Source organism: Mustela lutreola, chromosome 2 (genome assembly GCF_030435805.1).
Source record: "Mustela lutreola isolate mMusLut2 chromosome 2, mMusLut2.pri, whole genome shotgun sequence".
In the NCBI taxonomy this organism is placed as follows: Eukaryota; Metazoa; Chordata; class Mammalia; order Carnivora; family Mustelidae; genus Mustela; species Mustela lutreola.
In genome coordinates, this window is record NC_081291.1 from 217,773,986 (window position 1) to 217,796,683 (window position 22,698).

At 41.4% G+C, this 22,698-nt stretch overlaps 1 protein-coding gene across 2 annotated transcripts in view; it reads right to left on the reverse strand.

The window, feature by feature from the left end:
* Positions 1-11,347: 11,347 nt before the first annotated feature.
* KCNJ6 (potassium inwardly rectifying channel subfamily J member 6) overlaps positions 11,348-22,698 on the reverse strand; it is a 271,979-nt gene continuing 260,628 nt past the window's right edge. For both annotated transcript variants that reach the window (XM_059164724.1, XM_059164725.1), the window contains one exon: positions 11,348-22,120. In XM_059164724.1, coding sequence (XP_059020707.1) covers positions 21,795-22,120 — 326 coding nt within the window. In that variant the 3' untranslated portion in view covers positions 11,348-21,794. The remainder of the gene's footprint in view (positions 22,121-22,698) is intronic.

A 22,698-nucleotide genomic window follows, 5' to 3' on the forward strand; every position in this document is an offset into this window, starting at 1 on the left:
GCTCCAGGTGGGCAAGTCGCTTCATCGTCAGAGCTTTCATCTGCTACCAGCTCCCACCTTGCCTGCTGTCGAGGCTGATGAGATAACATGAGATTCTTCATTCACTTTATTCCCCATGAACCGTGAGGGACAGTGGCTGTCAGGGAAAGCTACGGAGGTGGGCCATTATTGTCCTGACACCAGTTCAGGATGCTACAGCTATGTCTTGGTGGAGCCCAGATACAGATCAAATCCCTCCTGCTCAGGTGGGAGAAGTATGGATCTGGTGTCTCCTGAGATCAGGGAAACCACGGTCAGTCCTGGACCCAGCAGTGGGGCCAACTCCATCTTGCTGCCTTTGTGTGTGTGGTTTTGTTTCTGAATTTCTCTTTCTTTGCCGATTTGACACTGGGGGTCTGAGCTCTGTATTCAGTTTCCAGGGTTGTTGTAACAAACTATCACAGATGGGGAGGTTAAAACAAAAGAAATTTACTCTCTCACAGCTCTGGAGGGCAGAAGTCTGACATCAAGGTGTTGACAAGCCCATGCTTCCTCTGCAGGTTCTAGGGGAGAATGCTTCCTACCTCTTCCAGCTTCTGGTGCCTCTGTGGGTTCCTTGGCTTGTGGCTGCATCTCTCCAGTCTCTGCTCTGCCTTCACTTGGCCTTCTTTTTGTTGTGTGTCTTTTCCTTTTCTTCTAAGGATACCAGTGATTGGATTTACAGCCCACCCTATACTCTCAACTTGACCCTTAACTAATCACATCTGCAAAGACCCTATTTCCAAATAAGATCATATTCTGAGCTTCTGGGTGGACATAAATTTCTTGGGAATATGATCCAATCTACTACAGATGCTAGTGTTGGGGTCAGCATGGGGTAGCAAGACATTCAAGTCTCAGTGGCCTGGAAGCTCCTTTCTCTAGCCCTGAGACAGGCCCACTGATGCTGGCCGGACAGGAGAATGTCCCTCCACTCCCCTCCTTCAGCACCAAAGAAGCCCTGAGTTCTTTCTTGCTCCTCTTTGTCATCTCCCGACTCTTCTTACAGACATATCTTTTGAAAGCGTCCTTTCCCCCTGTCATTTCGAGTACCCTGCAATGAAACCAAAGCCATGGCCTGAACTCTGTGGTTCTTGAGAAGATAAAAATGAAAAAAAAAAAAAAGGTAAAAGCAAATATTTTTAATTCAAAAATATCATTGAGACAGTTGCAGTATATAAACTGAGAAATTGGTGGGGGACTTACATTGGGGTCTTTCTGTTCTGTCCCCTCTCAGCTCTGTTATGTCTCTGCACCCCTCTTGGGCTCTGTGGGGATCTCATGCTGCCTGCTTTGTGCATACATAATACCCTTCCAGGTCTTGGCAGTCATTAGGGACCAGGCTCTGGCTAGTAATTATGGCCCAGGCTCCTTTCCTTTTAGGACCTCATATGCCATTATGGGCTTACGCAACTCATCGATACTTAGAGGTAGAGTTTGTCACTTGGAGACCTATCTCTCCATGCATAGATATGTTAGTTGCAGGCGGCTAAGTGTCCCATTTGGCCTGGTCCATGGTGAGTGAAGGTACAGCTCAAGGTATCGGTTTTCCAATTTCTGGCAATATGGTTTGTCAGGGGGAGGAGGCAGGGGTGGCAGGTTAAGTTCCACCTAATTTGTTTCTCCTGGATCTTTGGCCCTGGCAGCCTACTTTTGCATTTCAAAGTATGGACAAGACCCCAGAGACTGTTTGTTTGGATTCCACTTGACACCAATTACCTTGGTCAAGCTGCATCCTCGGGCCATCTGAACAGCTGTCCGACTGCATTTCTCACCTCGGGCTTCTCCCATCCAAGGCTTGTTAAGGCCCATTAGCTGGTTGTTCGTCTCTTATGAGCATATCGTTTTATAGGGCAAGTTTGCTGTGCTTTCCAGACAGGTAGAAACTCAGGAATGACAGGAATAGCTGTTGTGTTGTCATTGGGGAGTCACTATCCTGCTTTAACTGGAATGCTATCAATATGGTGAGGTTAGCTTTTCTCACTGTTTTTTTGTGGGAGGAGGTATGTAAACCACAGGGGAGGCAGTGGGGGAGGCCTGGTGAGTGCTGCCCAGGCAGGTGTAGAAGTGGGCAGGGACAATGCCCAACTCAGGGAGACAGAGTTAAGTCTTTCACTGCACCTTCCAAGCCCAACATCAGAGTAGAAGGGATTGCTGTGCCCTTCAATGTGGCAGATGGGGTTTTTCTGAGATGACTGCATGGGTAGGCATGGGGACTGTGGCCAACCCAGTGTGGAGTTCCTGGAGCTGCCCTTCACTGAGCAGATAGGACTTCTCACTTCTTGGGAGCGTTGTCCTATGAGAGGTGAGTCACCCGGAGATGTCTGCACTGTGAAAAGCCCACATCCTCTGGATATCCTAGGCCATGAGCTGCCATTTGGAGACAGAACAAGTTAAGGAAACTGAGGCAACCAGCTGATGGCCCAAGGATCTGAGACACACCATCTTGGCATACCCTACTCAAATTCCTGACTCACAAAATTGTGAGCAAAATAAATGATTGTGTAAAACCTCTAAGTTTGGAGAGGCTTCACATAACAATGCATTAACTGGGATATTTAGTCAAGACAAGATTGGTCACACAGCTGGGTTGGGGAGAAGGTTATATAAGAAAAGATGTCCGATGAAATGGTAGGTAAAGATTTCAGCTGCTCTCCAGATAAAAGTCAAGAGAGGAGTCTGGTATACCATGCTGTGCCCCAATCTTGCTTATCCTGAAGAGGCCCTGATCTTGCTGCCTTCGGGTATGAGCAGGGCACTTGGGACAATGAGCATACATGATCCACACCCCCAAGGTCTCAACATTTGTTTTGCCACTTAGCAAATGCCTACTAAACATGCACCTACGAGGCACACTGAGACAAAAGGGCCAGACAGACACAAGCTGGGCTCTCAGGAAACTATAGTGCAGCAGACAGTCCCAAGAAATCCCTGCACGTCCCCTGGAGAGGAAGGCCATGCAGAGTGGAATCACTGCCCAGATGTAGGGTAGCAGTGGAATAGGGGTGGGCATGCTGGGAGTTTGGTCTTCACACCTGCTCATGTCCTGGTCTGTCTGAACCATCTCTGCCTTCTAACACAGTGCTCTGGGACGTCCTACTTCATGGCGAGCTTGGAGAGACCCAAGCAGGCCTAGTGGAGTGACCCTGCTGAGGAAGTCACTGACATCCCACCAACTAGTTTCCTCTAATTTTAGCCAGTGTTGAGCCCCTGCTGGCCCTGACTCCTTGGCTAATGTTCTGCTGCCCCCTCCTGGCTGGATCCTAATGACCCTGTCATCACATGGGTAATGATGGTTGGTGCCGGATTCTTTCTCTCATCCTGAATGGATGAAAATCCTGGATCATCTCAGAATGTTTGATATATAACTGACAGTATAACTTTCAATTCAGTATTATAATTGAGTGATTATAATTGTAGCTTGCAATTATAGCAAGCAAATAGCAAATTGCAAAAATCTAATTTTGGACTAAATATTATAACCTCTGTGCCCCTGTTTTCTCAGTTAGAAAACGGGACTATTATTACTGATTCTGCAGGGCTGTAAGGATTAAAGGTAATGTAAACAGAATACCCTGAACCTGTATGTTAATATGCTAATGAGTGGTTGTTGTTATTAATGTGGGTGTGCCCATGATACAACCAGAGTCCAGAAAGAGGAGGAGTCATCTGCTTGCCTTGAGTCCATACAAGTGGAAAAACAGTGTTTTATGAGACTAGCCTGGTGGGAAAAAAGCTGGAAATGAGATTTAAAGTGTATTGACTATGGCCTTCAACAAGGCTTCTCTGTCATCAGTTTATCCATTCTGGTAAGGCCAAGCATGGTTTGAGGAGCTGGTCTTCTCATTCTCTTGCCTTTGGGATTCCTTGATGCTGGAATGCAGGGAGGAAGAGCCTGGTCTGCTCAAAGCATCCTTTGGGGATGGTAGTTAGCTCTTATTTCTAGAGTCTTATTTCTAGAGATGTCTTATTTCTAGAGATGACTTCAGGATTTTGAGAAAATGAAGCATGAAGTTGTGATTTAGGAAAATTATAACCCAAGCAATTGTTGAGAAGACCCAAAAGAATATATTTCTTTATAAGAAAAGAAAGACCAGGGGAGCCTGGGTCTCAGTGGGTTAAAGCCTCTGCCTTCGGCTCAGGTCATGGTCCCAGGGTCCTGGGATCGAGCCCCACATTGGGCTCTCTGCTCAGCAGGGAGTCTGCTTCCCCCCATCTCTCTGCCTGTCTCTCTGCTTACTTGTGATCTCGATCTGTCAAACAAATAAATAAAATCTTTAAAAAAAAGAAAAGAAAGATCATATTGTTTGAGCAAAACTTGTGAAAGGATGTGTTCATTGTGCTTGCTAAAGAAAGCTCAGAGTGACATTCAGGAAAGCATGAGCTGTGAGAGATGCTGGATGTTTAGAGTCCCCACTCTAAGGTGTTCTTCTGAGTCCTGTTGGCTACAATGTCCATTCCTCCTGATGGGCCCTGCCCAAGCGATGAATGTGGGAGCACTTGCCTTTCTGTGGGGGTATATACTGATCTTAGGTGGCTGAATTGTAGACTCCTGATTTTAAATAGCTGGGTCACAGTAATGGGTAACGATAAGACAAGAGGACTTCTTTGCCAAATGTAAATTAATAAATTTCATAGAAATCACTTGTAAGGTTGTGCTGAGATGTAAGCAGTGTGTCATGTTTTGCCAAGATGTCAGATGATGTGTTCTGGTAGAAGAACCACTTGACCATATATGGAAGAACATACCAGGTTACTCCAGCTAGCAAAGAGAGAGATTTTCAAACTATAATGTAAGTCTGATCCAGTAATAGGTGTTTCAGTGACTGCTGTAGTCACTTGAATGGCAAACTATGAATGTTCTACTCTTTTTCTTCCTCCATCTACTCTCCTATCTGCTCATCTCTCTGTCTGTCCATCCATCCACCCATCCACCTGTCCATCCATCCACCTGCTCACCCATCTTCCTATCCACTCATCCATCCACCACTCGTCCACTACTCACATACTTATCCATCCACTCATCCACTCATCCACCCATCCACCCATCCAACAAATAACCATTGAGAACCAACTAAGTGCTAAGTCTTGTGGAAGGTATCAGGGGCATGAATGAGTGAAATAATCTTTGGCTGTGAGGAGTTTATTGTCTACTGAGTAAGACAGACAGGAAGAGTTAAAACAGTGCAGTGCTAGTTTATGAGTTCTGAAGACCTATCTTCAGAAGCCACATGGAATCAGGAGGAGTTCCAGAAAGATGTCTGAGCTCTTCCGGTGGCTCTGGATTCACATTCCATGAAGAAGGAACAATGTTTTCAGAGTCTTGGTGGCCTAGGAAGGTGCATCCTGTCAGAAGAATGCAGACTTTTAACAAGGAGTGTAATGAGGTGAAATATTGATCTGGAGAGGGTCCTGGGGCCCAGAACCTACAATTCCTTATAGGTCCAGCAAAGGGGTTTGGGCATAATGCTGCACAGTCGTGATTATTTTATTTTATTTTTTTAATTTTTAATTTTTTACTAACATATAATGTATTATTAGCCCCAGGGGTACAGGTCTGTGAATCGTCAGGCTTACACACTTCACAGCACTCACCATAGCACATACCCTCCCCAATGTACCTTGTGAAACTCACAGTAGTGATGATTAACCTGTGCTCTAAGAATAGGGGCCCCAGGGCACTTGGGCTTGAGGTGCAGTCTTCTGACCCTCTACCCCTGCTGTATGAGGACAACTTTATTTTGTCTGACTTAAATGCTGAGGTTCTGCTTGAGAGTTTTTGCTGCTTAGTTTGAAACCAACTGGAGTGGTTGATGAGGCTCCAGGGGTAGAGAGTTGGTCAGGGAGTTAGTTTAGACAATGCCTCTGGGGTGATGTGGAGGGTAGTTCCAGGGGAGTCTGCAAGAAGCAGAAATGGGGGCTCTTCCTTTGGTGCCTGAAGGAGTCGATGCATCTCCATGGGTTTCTGTTGGGCATAATGAGTGCTAAGTGGAACAGATGCATAAAGGGCTACATGAATGCAGATGATGGATTAGGAACTCTGTCAGGCACAACAGCGATGCTGGGCAGGGATCCCAGGAAAAGTGGGACGAAGCACTGATGGTGTCCTGTCTTTTCTCAACATCTGGCAGCATCTGGGAAAGGAGGTAACCTAGGTATATTTTTATGTTACGTCTTTTGTTCACTTTATAGTGTTCTGTAGTCAGCATGACTCAGAGGCTTCCTTCATGCTTCCCTGGAGAGGACTGGCTGGCTATGCTACCAGATTTCTCCAGGAGCCCGAGCTGAGGTGCTGGGGTCAGGCAAAGCCAACCCATGCAAAATGGACAACTAAGAACATGAAAACTCTTATAAATATTTCTTTAGTTTAACATTGGACTCATCATGTGTTGTTAAACCCCTCTGACCGAAACACTTTGAGCTGTGGCAAGTGGCAAGAGGAGCTGCCCGGCAGGTCTGTAGGTCCCTTTCATTATTTAAAGTTCTACAAGGTGCAAATGGCAAATGGGCCTGTGTTTAAGATGGACCCTGCTTGGGTGGGCAGTTGTGGGAAGGAGCAGAGCTGACTCATTGCTGGGATCTGGCCGTAGACAGAGCCTGGGGAGAGGTGAAGGTGGGGAGGAAGGGAGAGAGGGAAAAGAAGAGAGAGGGGAGGAGAGACTGAGAGGAGATCATTTCAAACCTGTGAGACTCCCCTTGGATTATACAGCGGGAACGTCAACATCCTGACTGGTCCTGTGGCAGGATATAGTGCTTCAGAAACAATTTATATTTCTACCTGTAGAAAAGGCTGACTTTTTGGACACACACACACACACACACGCACGCACACGCACAGAAGAAACCAAGGCCATATCAAATTTTTTTTTTATTGTTCCAGTCAAAAAAAAGAGGAACACCTCAATATGTAAACAGTTTCCCTAACACAGCGAGTTCTTAAAGATATATTTTTTTATTCTAAAAAAATTTGGCATTGTAGTAATTTCTCAATACATAATTTGTGCTTTCGCATGTAGCATGCTTTCGTCTCATTGTCCGTGCACAGATGTACTTGGAGTTGAGTAAAGGGAGTTACAAAAAGACCAAAAGGTGGGTCAGGAGCCAAACCAGTACTTGAGCCCTTCCTGGCTTTCCTTTCCAAAAAGCATGGTGGGAAGGTTGACAACACTGACTTTGGAAGCAAATATTAGTTACTCATCACAAGAAAAAGTCAGAAGCCTTGGTAGGACTTTTTGAAAGATACATTTCCTTACTTTCTTTCTGTTCATATCTAAAGGATCATCGAAAGGTTTTGCCTGAATAAAACTTTATCTTGTATATGTGTTGTTTAATGTCTATAATTCTCTCCTATAATGACCCTTGTGTTTTATGATTTTGCTGGGCATGTATTTCACTACTAATTGCTATTGAAATTCCACCAATGATTTATTCTGTTTTTCACAGATTCATTGAATTATTTCAAAGTGCTTGATAGTTTGTTAAGAATGTTTTCCTTTTTTTCTAGTGAATGTCATTTTAAAAAACTCAATCCTGGAGAGTTAAGAACGTTTTAAGTGCTATGGTGGATTTATTAATACATGCTGCCCTACTATCTTACCTTCGTCTATCTACCTTAGTTTGAAACCCCAAGTCTTCTACAGTTTAGCACCAGTTTTCAAAATGAATATTTTACCAAATTCTACAACAGGCCATTCCAAGCCATCTAGGCTGGCCTAGGCTACACCCCCAAGTCTTACTTTGTGTGTGTTGATCTTTGGACTCTCTGCCACGCTGGTTCCTCACACTGAAAGGAAGATTCCTTCCTGGGTCTGTATCTTCCAGATTCCACACAGTCTCCTGGAATGTCAGGACAAATGTCTTTCTCTTTCTTGGGAAGCCATTCCTGATTACTTACACAGAAGCTGATCTGCTTTCTTTAAATTTCAGAACAGTTGTTGTACCTTCCCTATTAGATTGTGTTATTTCTAAAACTAGAGTATTTCTCTTTATGCCTCAGTTTATTTATAAAGTGGGAGTCAACATTTGATCACAGGGCTTTTGTGTGGTTCAATTCACTCAGCACAGTGTGGTCACATGGTAAGAGCTGGTTGCCATGAAGTTATAGGCTTGTTAAAGGCAGAGGATGATGTCATTATTTCTTGGACTTTACAGCAAACTGTCTAGGACATTGTCCATTGTACTGCAAGTGTTCATGGGTCAGTACTCAGTCAAACAAATGTCTACTTGAACAATAAAGTGTGGGACATCCACTAGCTTTCAGAATATTTTGAATGGAGTTCTGTCCTTGTCTAATTTTAGTTGGCAGCTTAGACCCCTGAGAATGGAGATACAAGGATATGCCTACTCCCACCATTAGTGAATTTCACGCACCTTGAAAACCAAACATTTTATTTCTTTGTAGATTGTGAGCATCTTGTCAAAGACTCAAGTTCTTAGAAACTCAAGTTCTTAAAACTCTGGGAACAACACTGAAGGTTTTAGAGACTTCTATTCTCTAAGAGTTGATTATTGGAACTGGAACACCACAATGTAGCCCAATGACACCCTGGCTTGATGACTTGCTTCTAAGAATGGCTAGGATTTGTTTCTTTTAAATAACTCATAACAGTTATGTGTGATGGTAGGAATGAGAACTTCCAGGTTAATAGAAAGAAGGCATGCAGCCCTCAACCCAGATTAAGGCTTATCCTCAGTATCATAGATTCAGGATTAAAAAGACTACTGAAGTTTAGTTACTGCTTTGGACTTTTTGAACTAGTGAACTTTCCAGAATAATTTTCTTTCTATCTCAGGAAATGGATCACAGAATGACTCATATTTTATTGGGCCTTATTAAATATATCAGGCCTTAGTATTGTGCTACTTTATTAGGAAAGGCAAATACAATGAATTATCTTTCTATTAATAGTGAAAAAGAATGATATGCCTAATATAAAAGAGTTGAATTAAAATGTTATGGTCTAAAAAAATATGTTATGTGTTAAGCTCTTTGCTTTCCTAATTATGTTACACTTGATTTAGTATAATTTTTTTGTCCTGAAATCCTATATACATGTTTCAGGGAAGGTAAAGATGGTTTCAGGTTAAAAGCAACTTGCCAATAACCTTCTGGAGCTGGTTGAACTATTGATGGATGGTCCGGCAAGATGTAGTCATGCACTTATTTTCTATCAAAGATGCCAACCTGTTTGGGGGCTTTTATTTACTGCAGAGGAGACTATAGTGCTTGACTAGTAACACTTTATTTTTCTAGAAGGCACCTAAGTCACAACTTGTCTATTTGCTATGGGGTTTAGTAGTAGTAGAGGAGAGGAGAGAAGGATGTGTTTGGTGAGTGATCCTGGAGACAAGGGTATGGATGGTGGTAAAAATTCATTGCTACAGGCATAGGAATTAGTGAAACTATTAAAACAGCAAAGAGTTAAAGCTAAACCATCTGGGTCTATCTAGTTTAGGGGTAGTTCAGACTGGAACTTCTATGAGAATCATAGAAGCAGAGACTGGGGGATTTAAATGCTCGTTGAAAATGACTGGGAAACTAACAGCAGACATTTTCTGAAGCTCACATGGAATATTCACTAAGATAAACCACATTCTGGTCCATAAAACATACCTTAACAAACTTGAAATAATAGAAATCATATAATGCCTTTTCTAGTCCACAATGGAATTAAACTAAAAAATCCAACAAAAAGATAGATGGAAAAATCTCAAAATATTTAGAGATTCAACAACACACTTCTAAATAGCAGAGAAGTCAAGGAAGAAATCTTAAGATAATTTTAAAAAATTTAAACCAAATGAAAATAAAAATGCAATTCAAAATTTGTGGGATGCAGTGAAAACAGTATTACTTAGAAGGATTGGGAAGGAGGAAACGCAATTATCTTTGTTTGCAGATGATGAGAATGTCCATGTAAAAAATATGAAAGTATAACAAAAAACATCATAGCAAGATTGCAGGATACTAAGTTAATATATAAAAAGTCAGTCATTTTCCTATATATCATCAATGAACAAGTGGAATCAGAAATTACAAACACAATACCATATACATTAGCACTCCTCCAAATAAAATACTTAGGTATAAATCTAACAAAATATGTACAAAATTTTTTTGAGAAAAATTACAAAACTCTGATGAAAGACAGCAAATGAACTAAATAAATGGAGAGATATTCCATGTTCATGGATAGGAAGACTCAATATTGTCAAGACTTCATATTGCCAAGGTCTTCCCAAATTGATCTACACATTCAATGCATTTCCAGTCAAAATCCCAGAAAGTTAATTTGTGGATATCAACAAACTGTTGTTAAAATTTATGCGGAGAGGCAAAAGAATAACCAATATTGAAGAAGAAGAACAAAATCAGAGGACTAGCACTATCCAACATCAAGGTTTATTATATAGCTAGTGTGATCAAGGTGGTGTGATATTGGTGAAAGAATAAACAAGTAGATCAATGGAACATAACAGAAAGCCCAGAAATAAAACCCTGTAAGTGTGTAGTCAACTGATCTTTGGCAGTGGTGCAAAGGCAATACAGAGAAGCAAATATAGTCTTTTCAACAGATGGTTCTGGAAAAACTATATACGTTCATATATGCCTCTCCCCACCAAATCAGGACACAGACCTTAAATGGTTCATGAAAGTCCATTCAAAATGATTTAGATGTAAATGCAGAACTGTAAGACTCCTAGAGGATAATACATGAGAAAACCTAGATGATCTTGGGTATGGCTATGAACTTATACAAACATCAAAGACATGATCCATCCATGAAGGGAAGAATTAATAAGCTGGTGTTCATTAAAATTAAAAATCTTTGCTCTGCAAAAGATATTCTCAACAGAATGAGAAGATAAATGATAGATTGGGAGAAAATATTTGCAAAAGAAGCATCTTATCGAGAATATTCAAAGAAATCTTAAACTCAACAATAAGAAAACAAACAGCCTGATTAAAAATGTGCAAAGACCCAAACAAGCCCCTCACCAAAGATGATGTATAGGTAGCTAATAGGTATGAAAATTACCATGTAGCCAGGGAAATGCAAATGAAAACAGCAATGAGATACCAGTTCACATCTATTAGAATGGCCAAAATCCAAAACGCTGATAACACCAAATGCTGACAAGGATACGAGGCCACAGGAACTCTCATTCTTTGATGGTGGGAGTGCGAAATGGTATAGCCACTTTGGAAGACGGTTTGGCAGTTTCTTACAAAACTGAACATAGTTTTATCATATGATCCAACAGTTATGTTCCCTGGTGTTTACCCAAATGAATGGAAAACTTTATGTCTAACAAAAACCTGCACACAAATGTTTATAGCAGCTTTATTCATCATTGCCAAAGCTTGGAAGCAACCAACAGCATGTAAATATAAACCATGGTACATCCAGCCAATGAAATATAATTCAGCCCTAAAAAAATGAGCTATCAAGCTACAAAAAGGCATGAAGTACTCTTAAATGCATACTACTAAGTGAAAAAAAGCTAATTTAAAAGACTATATGCTGTATGATTCCAACTATATGACACTGTGGAAAAGGCAGAACTCTAAAGATGGTAAAAAGATCTTTAATTGTCAAGGGTCATGTCAAGTGTTGGAGGGAGAGATAAATAGGCAGAGCACAGGGAATTTTTAGGTGAGTGAAACTGTTTTGCATGATACTACATTGGTGGATATGTGTCGTTATACCTTATACAGTTGTTAAAACTAGAATGTACAATACCAGGAGTGAAACCTAATGTAAATTATGGACTTTGGGTGATAATGCTGAGTCAGTGTAGGTCCACCAGTTCTAACAAGTGTACAACTCTGGTGCAGGATGTTGATAATTGGGGAGATTGTGAATGTGTGGGGTCAGGGGATTGTATGAGAACTCTGTACTTTCCACTCAATTTTGCTATGAATCTAAAACTGTGCTAAAAAATAAAGGTTATTAGTTAAAGAAAAGGATGAGAAAACTATTTTTGAGAAGTCCAATGATTGATTGAAGACGAGAAAACTCATCTGGGGATGAAACAGGATCAGAATCCTGTTCACCTCAGACTGAATCCAAGTTTCCTACAGAACAATGAAAACAAAAAAAAGATTGCTTTATAACCAATTGCCTGTGAGTTCAGGAAAGCCTATGGTACATTTTAGAAAGAATACCACTGTGATGGCTGAGGGAGAGAATTATTGTTATTCTTAAGACTGGTTTTCTGGAAATTCACTTACATGGACTAACTCATAACTGATTTGGAGGTGTGTGTGTGCGTGTGCACACGTGCACGTGTGAGAGAGAGAGAAAGCGAGCATGTATACTTGTGTATATGTGTGTGTGTATGGGGAGAGAGGGTTGTTGGATTTGTTAGTTAAAAGGTTAGTTACAACGGACTGGAAACACTACCACTGTATCATGCAACAGCCAGAGGAGCCTTCTTTCTTTTGGAAAAGGAAAAAAACAAGTAGAGGAGAACCATGGAATAACAAACTACATGTTTTGTTGATGTCTGCTGTAAAATACTGGAAAATAAGATGGAAGAAAAGTCTTCCAGTGTGGGTGTTCAGGTCACAGAAATTTCTTATATATTCACTAATGCCCCCTATGGACATGGCCAGTGGACTGGGCAAGCTATAGACCAGGTAGTCTGACCTGGCCTGATTTGCACACTGTGGGCATGACTCAGAGATTTGAACACTACAATCCTCTCTCCAAAAACAAGCTATCATCTTGAGCAAAATTTCCATGTCCAATTTCTCTGAGGTTGGCGTCTAGAGGGATTGATGCAGAGTTGTTCCTGGTTAGCAGAGCTTACTCCTACCTGGGTTTATAGGTTCAGACCGAACTGAACTCTGAGAGTTTCACTGCTAAATTCTACTTAATCTTTCAAGCCAATTTAAAGGAGTCTGTTCTCAGGTTCAAAGGCAGATGGAAAATAACAAGTTCATGGAGAAAGGGTATTCTGGAGACTTTGCATCCTGGCGGCAAACATGAACATTTGAAATCAGGGTTTCTAAAAAGAATTTCTTTCTTGTTTTTCCTAAAAAAATTTCTAAGTAAAAATTTTAAATTGCTTTTCTTTATACTTGGGCTTATTGCTAAAACACTGTTTAGCCAGAGCTTATTTAATGATTAATAAAATGGCAGCACTTCTTATCTGTTACACCAGATAATGGGAAATTTAGTTTTGGAGTCTCTCTCTCTCTTAAAGACAGACATGATTTGGGTGTGGGGGTGTATGTGGGATAGTGATGATGGCTTAAAGAATAGCTTTTTTAGGAGCAGTTTGGGCACCAAGTGCATACTATTCTAGGAAGAAGAGATAGCAATAGTCTACTCCTGGCCACTGAATGAATACCTGTTTGCCTGGGCACTGCCCTGTATCTTCTAGGATTCCATGAAGTCTGTCTGCAGGTGGACCAGCCTTTGGGAACTCCAGTCCCTTGGGGCCTCTGCCAGCTCTCCTCAGAGACTCCATATAGAGGTCTATGCTGATAGGCTGCAGGTTGCCATGGCAGCAGCCATGCAGGCCCTGGTAACCAGGCACCACATGGGTACTTGGTTTTTCCCCAGAGCACAGTCTGTGCAGACAGTGGGGGAGGAAAGACCACTTTGCCAACCTAGGCATATATTTAGGTAATCATTTCAGAGTTCTGTACACGTGTGGGAGTTCACTGTTGTTCCTGTATAACTCTCATTTTAGAAGCTGATCCACTGGGCTGAATAAGGATATTCAGGATCGTCTTTGGCAAGCTGGATAGCCTAACTGCATATTGCAGGAGACAAGAAGATTCCCCTGGAAAAGTCCAGCTGTCCATTTGACACAGACCTCACTTTACACTCTGCTCAATAGTAGGCTGATGTCATAATGTCCAACCATCACTCATGGGGTCTCAAGGTGTATATGGGGACAGAAATGAAAAATTCTACCTTTTTGGTCTCAGGTGGTCAGACTGTAAACACATTACGTGCTCAGTTAAAATTGATGGTGGACAATTAGGTGGTAAGAGACGGCACTGACCTCAATAACGGGTTCTTGGCTACCACTCCAGAATGGAGTGGAAACTCAGAGGAAGGAGCTTGGAAAGATGTCTTTTGGTGGTGAGCCAAGGGAGGAATTCAGAAAGAGGATCTGGGTAGAATGCTTGGATGATGACCTGTGCTGACGTGACAAACCTGTGGGCACCTGGGGATAACATAAGTTGTATCTCCATGTGTTACAATCCTGGGGAGTTGCTTGCAAATAAAGGAGGGACTCTTGACAATGTTGTCCTTGTTTAAGAGAGGGTATGTGAAATTTCTTGGCCAGAGCAACATTTGGATTGGTCCAGGGGTAGGTTTGAACAAATTAGACCCTCTTACTTAAAAAAAGGAATAGGGGCAGACCATCTGGGGTGATGGTTGGGAACGGCTGATGAAACAATTGAGTTTGTGCTCACAGCATCATGATATTAATAAGTGAGAATTTCGCGAGGTTGAAGAATTAGATATGTAAAGTGAAAAAAATCATCCAGGTAATCACCATGGGAAACAGAGAACTCTCTTTGGACTCTGTACACTTACTCCATTTATAGAGTACTATTGTTTGGTTTTGATTTTGGTATGGGAGGGACACCCCGTGCAGAGGGGATTCAGAAGGTCTTATTTCAGTTCTTCTAGGGAGAGTTGTCACCCCTGATCCAGGTGTGTGCTCTGCTCTGTAGGGTCAAGGATGCTGGCCAAGCTCAAAAGATACAGAGTCCCTTTGTCTTCTGAGGGAGAGTGTCCTTTTCTATGTGAGTAGGAACCAGACCTGGAGGGAGAGGCTCATCCAGAAAGCCTGTAGCAGGTGGGCATGCCAAACTGAACCAAGGGAGGGTTGCTCACACCCACTCCCATTTGCAATAATGGTGAGAGATGATGCCAGAAAATGCACCAACTGGATCTGAGAACAGTGTTCCATCTCCTTCTCTAAGAATAGTGGCCATGGAGCCAGAGGCTCTGATCATGCCCAGCAGATGGAAGCTCATCTCCCTGTGCTCTAGTCAATCCCTTCTGTGGCTGTGTTTAGTGCTGATAGAACCAGCATTGATATACTCCATAAGGCATCCAGCCTGGACTGGGGTTTTAGTAACCATAGAGACCTGAACTTGGGATCCTAGCATTTCTTGCTCCTTTGGACGGATATTTTATAATTTCTATCAGAATTTTAGAAGTAATAATGCGTTACATTTTTATTTCACTAGTGCCTGTTGGTAGTAGATATTTATACTGAGAAAAACAGCCCTCCATATTCTTATAAAGATTGGCTGGCTGTTATCAAAGCACTTATGATCAGTGTTAATACAATGAGTACAGAGTCTTAATCTTGAAATGGTCAATTACCCTTTGATTGTAGGAACATTTCATTCTCTGAAATCAAGATCTGTTGCCTATGTGGTCGCAATGCTCTGACCAACCACAGAGCACAGTAGGATTCACAAGTAGAGGGTAGTATCTAAAATTAACTTTATAAAAACCATTTTCTTTGGTGATAAATCTTCATCAGTTAATCATGTTGACCCATCTCAGTGAGCTATTTTTGCATTTCTCAAAGTATTTTGTCCTTGTTTCCTTCTTAGGACTCTCCTATTTGAATCAGGTGGATGCATCAAGCTTTCTTTTACCAAGGCAATGAGGCCAAGTAAAAGTTTGACTTCTTTTACATTTATTTCAGTTTTATAGTGTTGAACTTTGAAAATTTCTTTTTTCCCCCTCACTTAGCTATTATGCTGCTCCATGCAGTTGCCAGGGTCATGAGCTTTTTGCATCATCTATACTGCAAATATTATTACTATTAAGATTTAGACACAGGACCAAATTTATCTCAGTTTCCATCATTTATCTTTCAGTAGTAAATCACAATGATTTGCGACAGAATTTTTCCCCCACCTAATTTCCAGGAAAGCACTCATAAGAGAACCTGATATATATTTTTTCCAATAGAACTAAAGAGATAAAGAACCTCCCTTGTCTGACCTATGTCTGGTGGTGGAAACGCTTTCTTGGAACACCAGTGAGGTCAGCTTAGTGATACTAAAGAATGTCCCTTAATATTGTCTAAAACCTCCATTGTCTGGATTTCTTGGATTAAATATTTCTGCAATTACCAATCTTTATCTCATGCTTCAGATTCAGAAGTGACAAACACTCTGGCAACCCTTTACTACTCTGTTTCTCCCTGAGCTCTTTTCAAAGAACTTCTTGGTTTTTCCAAGAGAAGCATTTAGTTCTTAATCCTCATGTTAAACTTTTGGCCAAGTTGCTGGAGAGAGCCAGAACTAGAATAGCTGGATATGAGCCATCGGTTCATCTTTATCACGTTGATCCATTGCAGGCTAGAGAGAACTAGCAAGAAGACCCAGGCACAGCTCCATAGTCCAAGGGGGCATAAGAGAGAAGACAATTTAGGGAGGTCAAGCTGGATTGATGTGTAGCAACCACTGAAAATCCAGTTCACCCCCTGGTTGGAGACATGTGTCTCAACTATCTACTTATTTAAACACCTATAGGTTCTAACGACACAGTGTTTGAGTCACTGGACTGGGGATTCCCATTTCTTCTTTTGTTCATTAAGGAGTTGTGTTACTTTATCACTTTCTGAGTTGCCTGCTCAGTCTTGGCTGGTTATTTATTTAGCACTTTGGGGGCATGGTTATGAAAAAGAAGGAGACTTCCTTTGATACCTGACTATATGACTGTGATATTTTTTCTTGGAACAGATTTGTGAGTGACCGCAATGCATTTATATTGGAAAAGAGTGTCATCATTCTAAGATGTCCGCAGTACAACATTTAATAATTTGTAATACTTAATACATGAACACTACTTAATAGCCTAGTATAAGGGTTAGCAAACTTTTCCTGTAAATGGCCAGATAGTGATATTTCAGTCTTCTGGCCATATGGTCTCTGTCTTAAATACTCAAGTCTGCTAGTGCAGCGTGAAAGCAGTCATAGGCAATACATGAATGGGTGTGGCTGTATTCTGATAAAATTTTATTTATGGGCAATGGAATTGGAATTTCATATAATTTTCACATGTCATAAATATTCTTTTGTCTTTTCCCCCCAACTGCTTAAAAATGTAAAAGTGATTCTTTGCTCACAAGTGGTGTAAAAACAGTCAGTGGGCTGGAGTAGATTTGGTTTGCCAACCCTTTCTGTAGTAAATAAGAGACCATGGCTTAAGACTTGGCCCTGGATTTGAGACTGGGATCTCTTATTACTAGACTTGTAACCTTGGGGAAGTTCCTCAGTTTTCCCAAACCTTAGTTTTCTTTTTATAAAATGTAAATTGTAATACACAAGCTCTCACGGTAGATAAGAATTAAATGACATAATTTATGCAAGTGCCCTGAATGTTCCCAAACACAGCTCAATGTAGAATGTAATATTGTTTTGTTAATGTATTGTGTACTGATATTGTGCTTTGTCAAAATTTCTTCAAAGCCTTACAGGCTTTTGACTTCTAGATGACTGCATCAGAAATTCTCTGAGACATTAGCTGCAGAAATATTAGGAAGAGGTATGTATTACTCCATTTTAAATGAAAGGATTACATTTCCTTAAATAGGTTGACCATAAAATCTAAAAATAAGATAATATGATTTTACTATATTGTAATACAATATCAATGAATCATCTATTATGCATATACTAACTATGTTTTTCAACTTTGTAGCCATCCATTGAAAGGAAATCATAGAAGATACTCTTTCCCATTTATGTAAGGTGTTTAATTTCCAACTACTCTTTTGACTTTTCTGACTCACATGGAATATTATCCAAGTAAAGGAAAGAAAGACTGAAAACTAGTCCAGACTACTAGCAAGCTATTTGGAGATAACTATGAATATTTTGATTCTTTTTTTAATCTTGAATTACTCAGCTAATCAAATGACTTCACATTATTTGGGTGAGTTCAAGTAGTTTTCTAATGGCATTTTTATAATCTCTCTGTCCACCAGCTCCCACCTTTCTAAACAGATTCTGAACATCCCAAAGACATTGGCTTAAATCTAAATTAAAAAGCAAAGGAGGAAAAAGTAAGAAACCTGAAATGTAAGAAAAAGTAGGGAGGGGAAAGCATAAGGATGTTGCTCTTGAGACTTCAAAATTTAGGCTTTTGAATGAAGTCGCAAATAATTTTTTAATCATAGTACAATGAGAAATAGACATTTCAGAGCCCTAGTTTGGTTAAACCTGCAAGAGAAAATTGTGCTTAAGAAATAGGTGGACATTTTTAGAGACAACAGCTAGATTGTTGTTAGAGAACGTAAGATATTGAACTAAGTCAATGGACCCGGCCCTGGGGAACTACAAACAGCACAAAAGAGAGACAGACAGTGGAAGGGAGTGGGGGAAGAGGGATTTCCTGCTCATGGACATGGAGTGGCTGAATGTTGGGTGAACAGGCTGGAATACCATGTTACGAGGAAATGGATAAGCGAAGACCTAGCAGTGCAGTGATTGTAAATATGTTCATTCAAAAGAGTATCATTTGCCAAGGGAACAGCCAAAAACATAAATAATTTTATTAGTTACATAAAGTTGACTCATAAACAAATTGGTTTTCCAGTTGGAAAGCATATTGGGGTGAATGGAAGTGAGAATCTGAGGGTCTCATCAGCCCTTGGGGAGGTCGTGCTTCCAGCTGAGTCTGCCCTTTTCTCCAGATTGGGGTCAACTGTGGCAAACCGTAACTCTATGGTTCAAAATTCTTATCTGGCTATCAGATCCCACCATGCTTTTATGGAAGGTGACTCAAACACACCAAACTAACAGACCAAAATATCAAGTTGAGAGTGATCCTCATTAGTTATGGATATTGTTGCATTCCAATAGGCTGACTTATTTTCATAGCACTTGATTTCCTAACAAAGTGACTGTGTGAATGGGGACTCGATAGGATGGAGTAGAACGAGTAGAAATTGTGGGCTCGTCTTTGTTGTACAGTCTTAATGAAAAACACCATTCAATACTTGCTGCTTAGAAAATTCAGTCTTAATGAGCTTCTTTCAATTCCAAATTTTAACAGTTGACACAAAATACACTGTTAAACTGTGTTATCAATAATTGTAGAAAAATAGACATGTTTGATAGGGACATTCTAGTAAAAGGTTCTTCGGGAGCATCCTTATTTAAAGATTCAGAGGCTCACATTACAAAAACGAGATTTGGTTCATGTTCTGTCTCCAACTACATTGACGCCAAAGACAATGAGAAATAGGGCGAGACCTCACCCCTGGGGTGCCCTGTCACAGATAGAGAACTAACACGTGTGCATGACCAAAGGGTTGTCAAGGCTCTTTGTCTAGTTGTGCTAGAGGGCCCCGAACTACTATTCCAACCAGACAACAGGATGTGTGTTGTCCTTTGAGCCTTAGTAATGGATTTAAAAAAGGCCCACTGAGTCGCCAAGAGCTAAATTAGCAGACTTTTTGCAGCCCGTGCTTCATCTTTCTTTGTGCTACCATGCTTTGCCTTGCAAGTCTGGGGATGTTGCAGGGTTAGCACCCCCAAGTCAAGGGCGCCTTTCATAAGGCTACAGCGAGGTAAGGCCACAGTACCTCCCCACAGCCTGGTAGGAAGTGTATGGGGCTCCCTCTTCCTCCTCGACTACAACCTCCTCCTTGGATTGTGTGGAATGAATAAATGATTCAACAGATATTCAATGCAAAATGTGAAATGTTGGCAAACAGGAAAGGGCTATGGCCAACAGTTTCATTTCCAATTAAGTCCAAGTGCCAAGAAGCAGGTGTCCTGATGTGAGGTCTCAGAAGTGGGAGAAGAGAGACCCCCTGTGTTAAACTGATGAGCCACATTCCTTACATCTGGGGCATGCTTTTTAGTAGATAAGATCCCCAACCTACAAAGAAGGCCTGCGCGATCTGATCAAGGAAGTCAGGGGCAACAGGGAGTGAGTGATAGCTAGTTTGAGTTCTTCGACCTTCATGGCACAAAGCCTCAAACTGAGCACAGCCGTAGCAGCTGAAAAGGAACTTGAGTTTGGTCGATGAATATTTATGATGGGCGACTGTTTTAGGGAACAAATAGTTTAAAATTGTGAAATTAATGTGAAAGATCTGTTACAGTGCAAAATTTCCACCTGCCCTTGAGATTTTGTCTGACATTCTATTCCATTTATCTTTTTATTTGAATTTTTTTCATCTTGAATTTAGAGTTTTAGTACAAAATGCCTTCTTTCCTTCTCTTTCTCTCTTAATCTCTCTCCTTTTATCTTTGCAGATTAAAACGAATTAAGGCTGCAGTTTTTTGCTTGTTTTCTTCTGATTGGGAGACATTTTGGATTTGATTTTCCACCCGTGGCACTCTCTAGAAAGATTTCATAGTCACCTAGATTGTTGATCTAATCTTTACTACTGAACTCTGGTCATTTCATAATAATAGAAGAATAAGAATAGTAATAAATACAAATGCAGGAAATGCTGATGGATAAGCTGGCAGGGACGGGAAGAGAGCCGGATGGATTCAAAGTTTGTAAGGTGAATGATTACAATACATGTCTCCTACCACATGCCTTCATGAATGTCATGGCTTTAGACCCAAACCATCTTCTGCTAAATTACCATGTCTCATTTTTTTAAGTCTCTAGTTTCTCACGATTATAGAGTGGAACAGCTGGAGAATCCATGGTTTTGTAGAAGAGTTTCCCAAACTCTTGTACTGCAAGGGGTGGCAGCTCATGGGAAAAGCATAAAGCACATCATTGGTGACATGCCAGAGGGTGTCTTCCCCCTGGAATATCCCCCCAGGCTAGTCAGTGAGGCTCCTGTTACCAAAAAAAGAGACCTCAGTTTTGTAAACATTTCACAGTATATCAGCATAATGGTGGTGGGTTTTGCCATGTACTAGACCTCCTAACTTCCCCCAGACCTATGGCTTATTAGATTCAATGAAGGAATCAGCAAGGGAGCAGTGAGGTACCCAAACACTACCAGTCTGGGACACGGAACGAGGGCCATGCACTAAGGGCCAGAGGTCAATGGGACCAAAGAAATTAAGGAAGCAAAGACATCAGAACAGAAATGCCTACTGTACACTGGGAATCTTTTTTTTTTTTTTTTTTTTTGCATCTTATTTCTAAAGTTATGTATCTAAACCTACAATAATTATACATTTATGTACATTATTTAGAAGTTCTACAGTACTTTTGTACATGCTGGGCTTTATTACTAACTGCGAAAAGAAAGTAATTATATAAGGCATATATATGTACAGTGTTTTGTCTTTACCTGACCTGGGTCCTATAACTGCAATGCCTGTATGGGTCAAGCACCTCACCCTGTAGATGAAATTTATTTGAATCTATAAAACTGAGGGTTATATGCTATGTCTCACTGCTGCATGAATAAATAGGCACCAAAGACCTAACTTGTCACATCCCAGGTAAAATCTTTGACACACTCTTTGAGTGATCTGGTATTGTACAAGACATGCAGGTAAGTAGCTTAAATCCCTAGGAGTCGGATGTGTTGTATTTCGGGAAGAGAGCAAGCTTGGGCCACAAATGAGGGCACGTTGCACCTTAACCAAATCCACGTCTACCTTATCAATCTGAATAACTGAGAGAGGGCAGGTAGATATTTTACACCTTGAAGATTTGTTTTCTGATAATGTCAAAATTAAATGTAAATAAATAAACAACCAAGTAAGAGAGACAAAAAAGAAAGAGAATGAGAGACAAGAAAAGGTTGTGCGAGGGGAGAGGAGAAGGAGCTGCCCAGCTAGGAGACTAAACTTTGGATTCGTTCTCTAGGTTTGCCACATCACCATTCCTTTCTGTTTGTTCCTCGAGGTTCTTTTCTTCTTCCTCGGTCTCCAGTTCTGCATGTTGGTTGAGTTTGCTGGACACAGACCAACTCAGGGGCAGCTCCGCCCTGCTGGCTAGCTCAGCCAGCTCTTTGGCACTGAGGGATGGGGTGCTGGTCTCATAGGTCTCATGGAAACTGTTGTAGTCGACCTCATAGAACCCGTCTTCCAGCGTCAGGACAGGTGTGAACCGGTAACCCCACAGGATCTCACTCGTGATGTAGGAACTCCGAGCCTGGCACGTCATCCCTGCACAGAAGGGAACAGACAGAGGCTTTAGTGTGTGTGAGTGTGGGCTTTCCATCAGCGAGGGGTCTCAGTGAGCGGGGCGTGGCTGCCGGGTGCAGCTGGTCAGACTGCACCTTGCATGGGGTGCTGCAAATGCAGGGGCCTCATTCACGTTGCAGACATACACTAACACACAGACATACACTAACACACACAGGGGTGTGAATCAGGTGGGCATACCTTCCACACAGGAGTGTGTGGTGCAGCTTCCCTGCGTTCCAGGGGGCGTCCCAGGGGGTAACTTGAGTTCTGGCTCACATGAAATCACACTTGCCTGCAAGGCCATGCACACACACAGGAAGGCGTGTGTGCCCATGCACATGCGTACACACTCACGTGATTGTGCCTTGTCCACTTTTTGCCCTGGGAGAAACCATGACCCTGGCATCCGATTTATTTTTAGAGGCTTTGCCTGAGTCCTACTGAGACTTGACCGTTCTGGCCACAGACTTAGGATGAAATTGGTTTATGGAACCACAGCTAGGATGGCTTTAAGCTGAATGCCATGGGTTGCTTTCACTGTCCCACCAGCGTGCCAT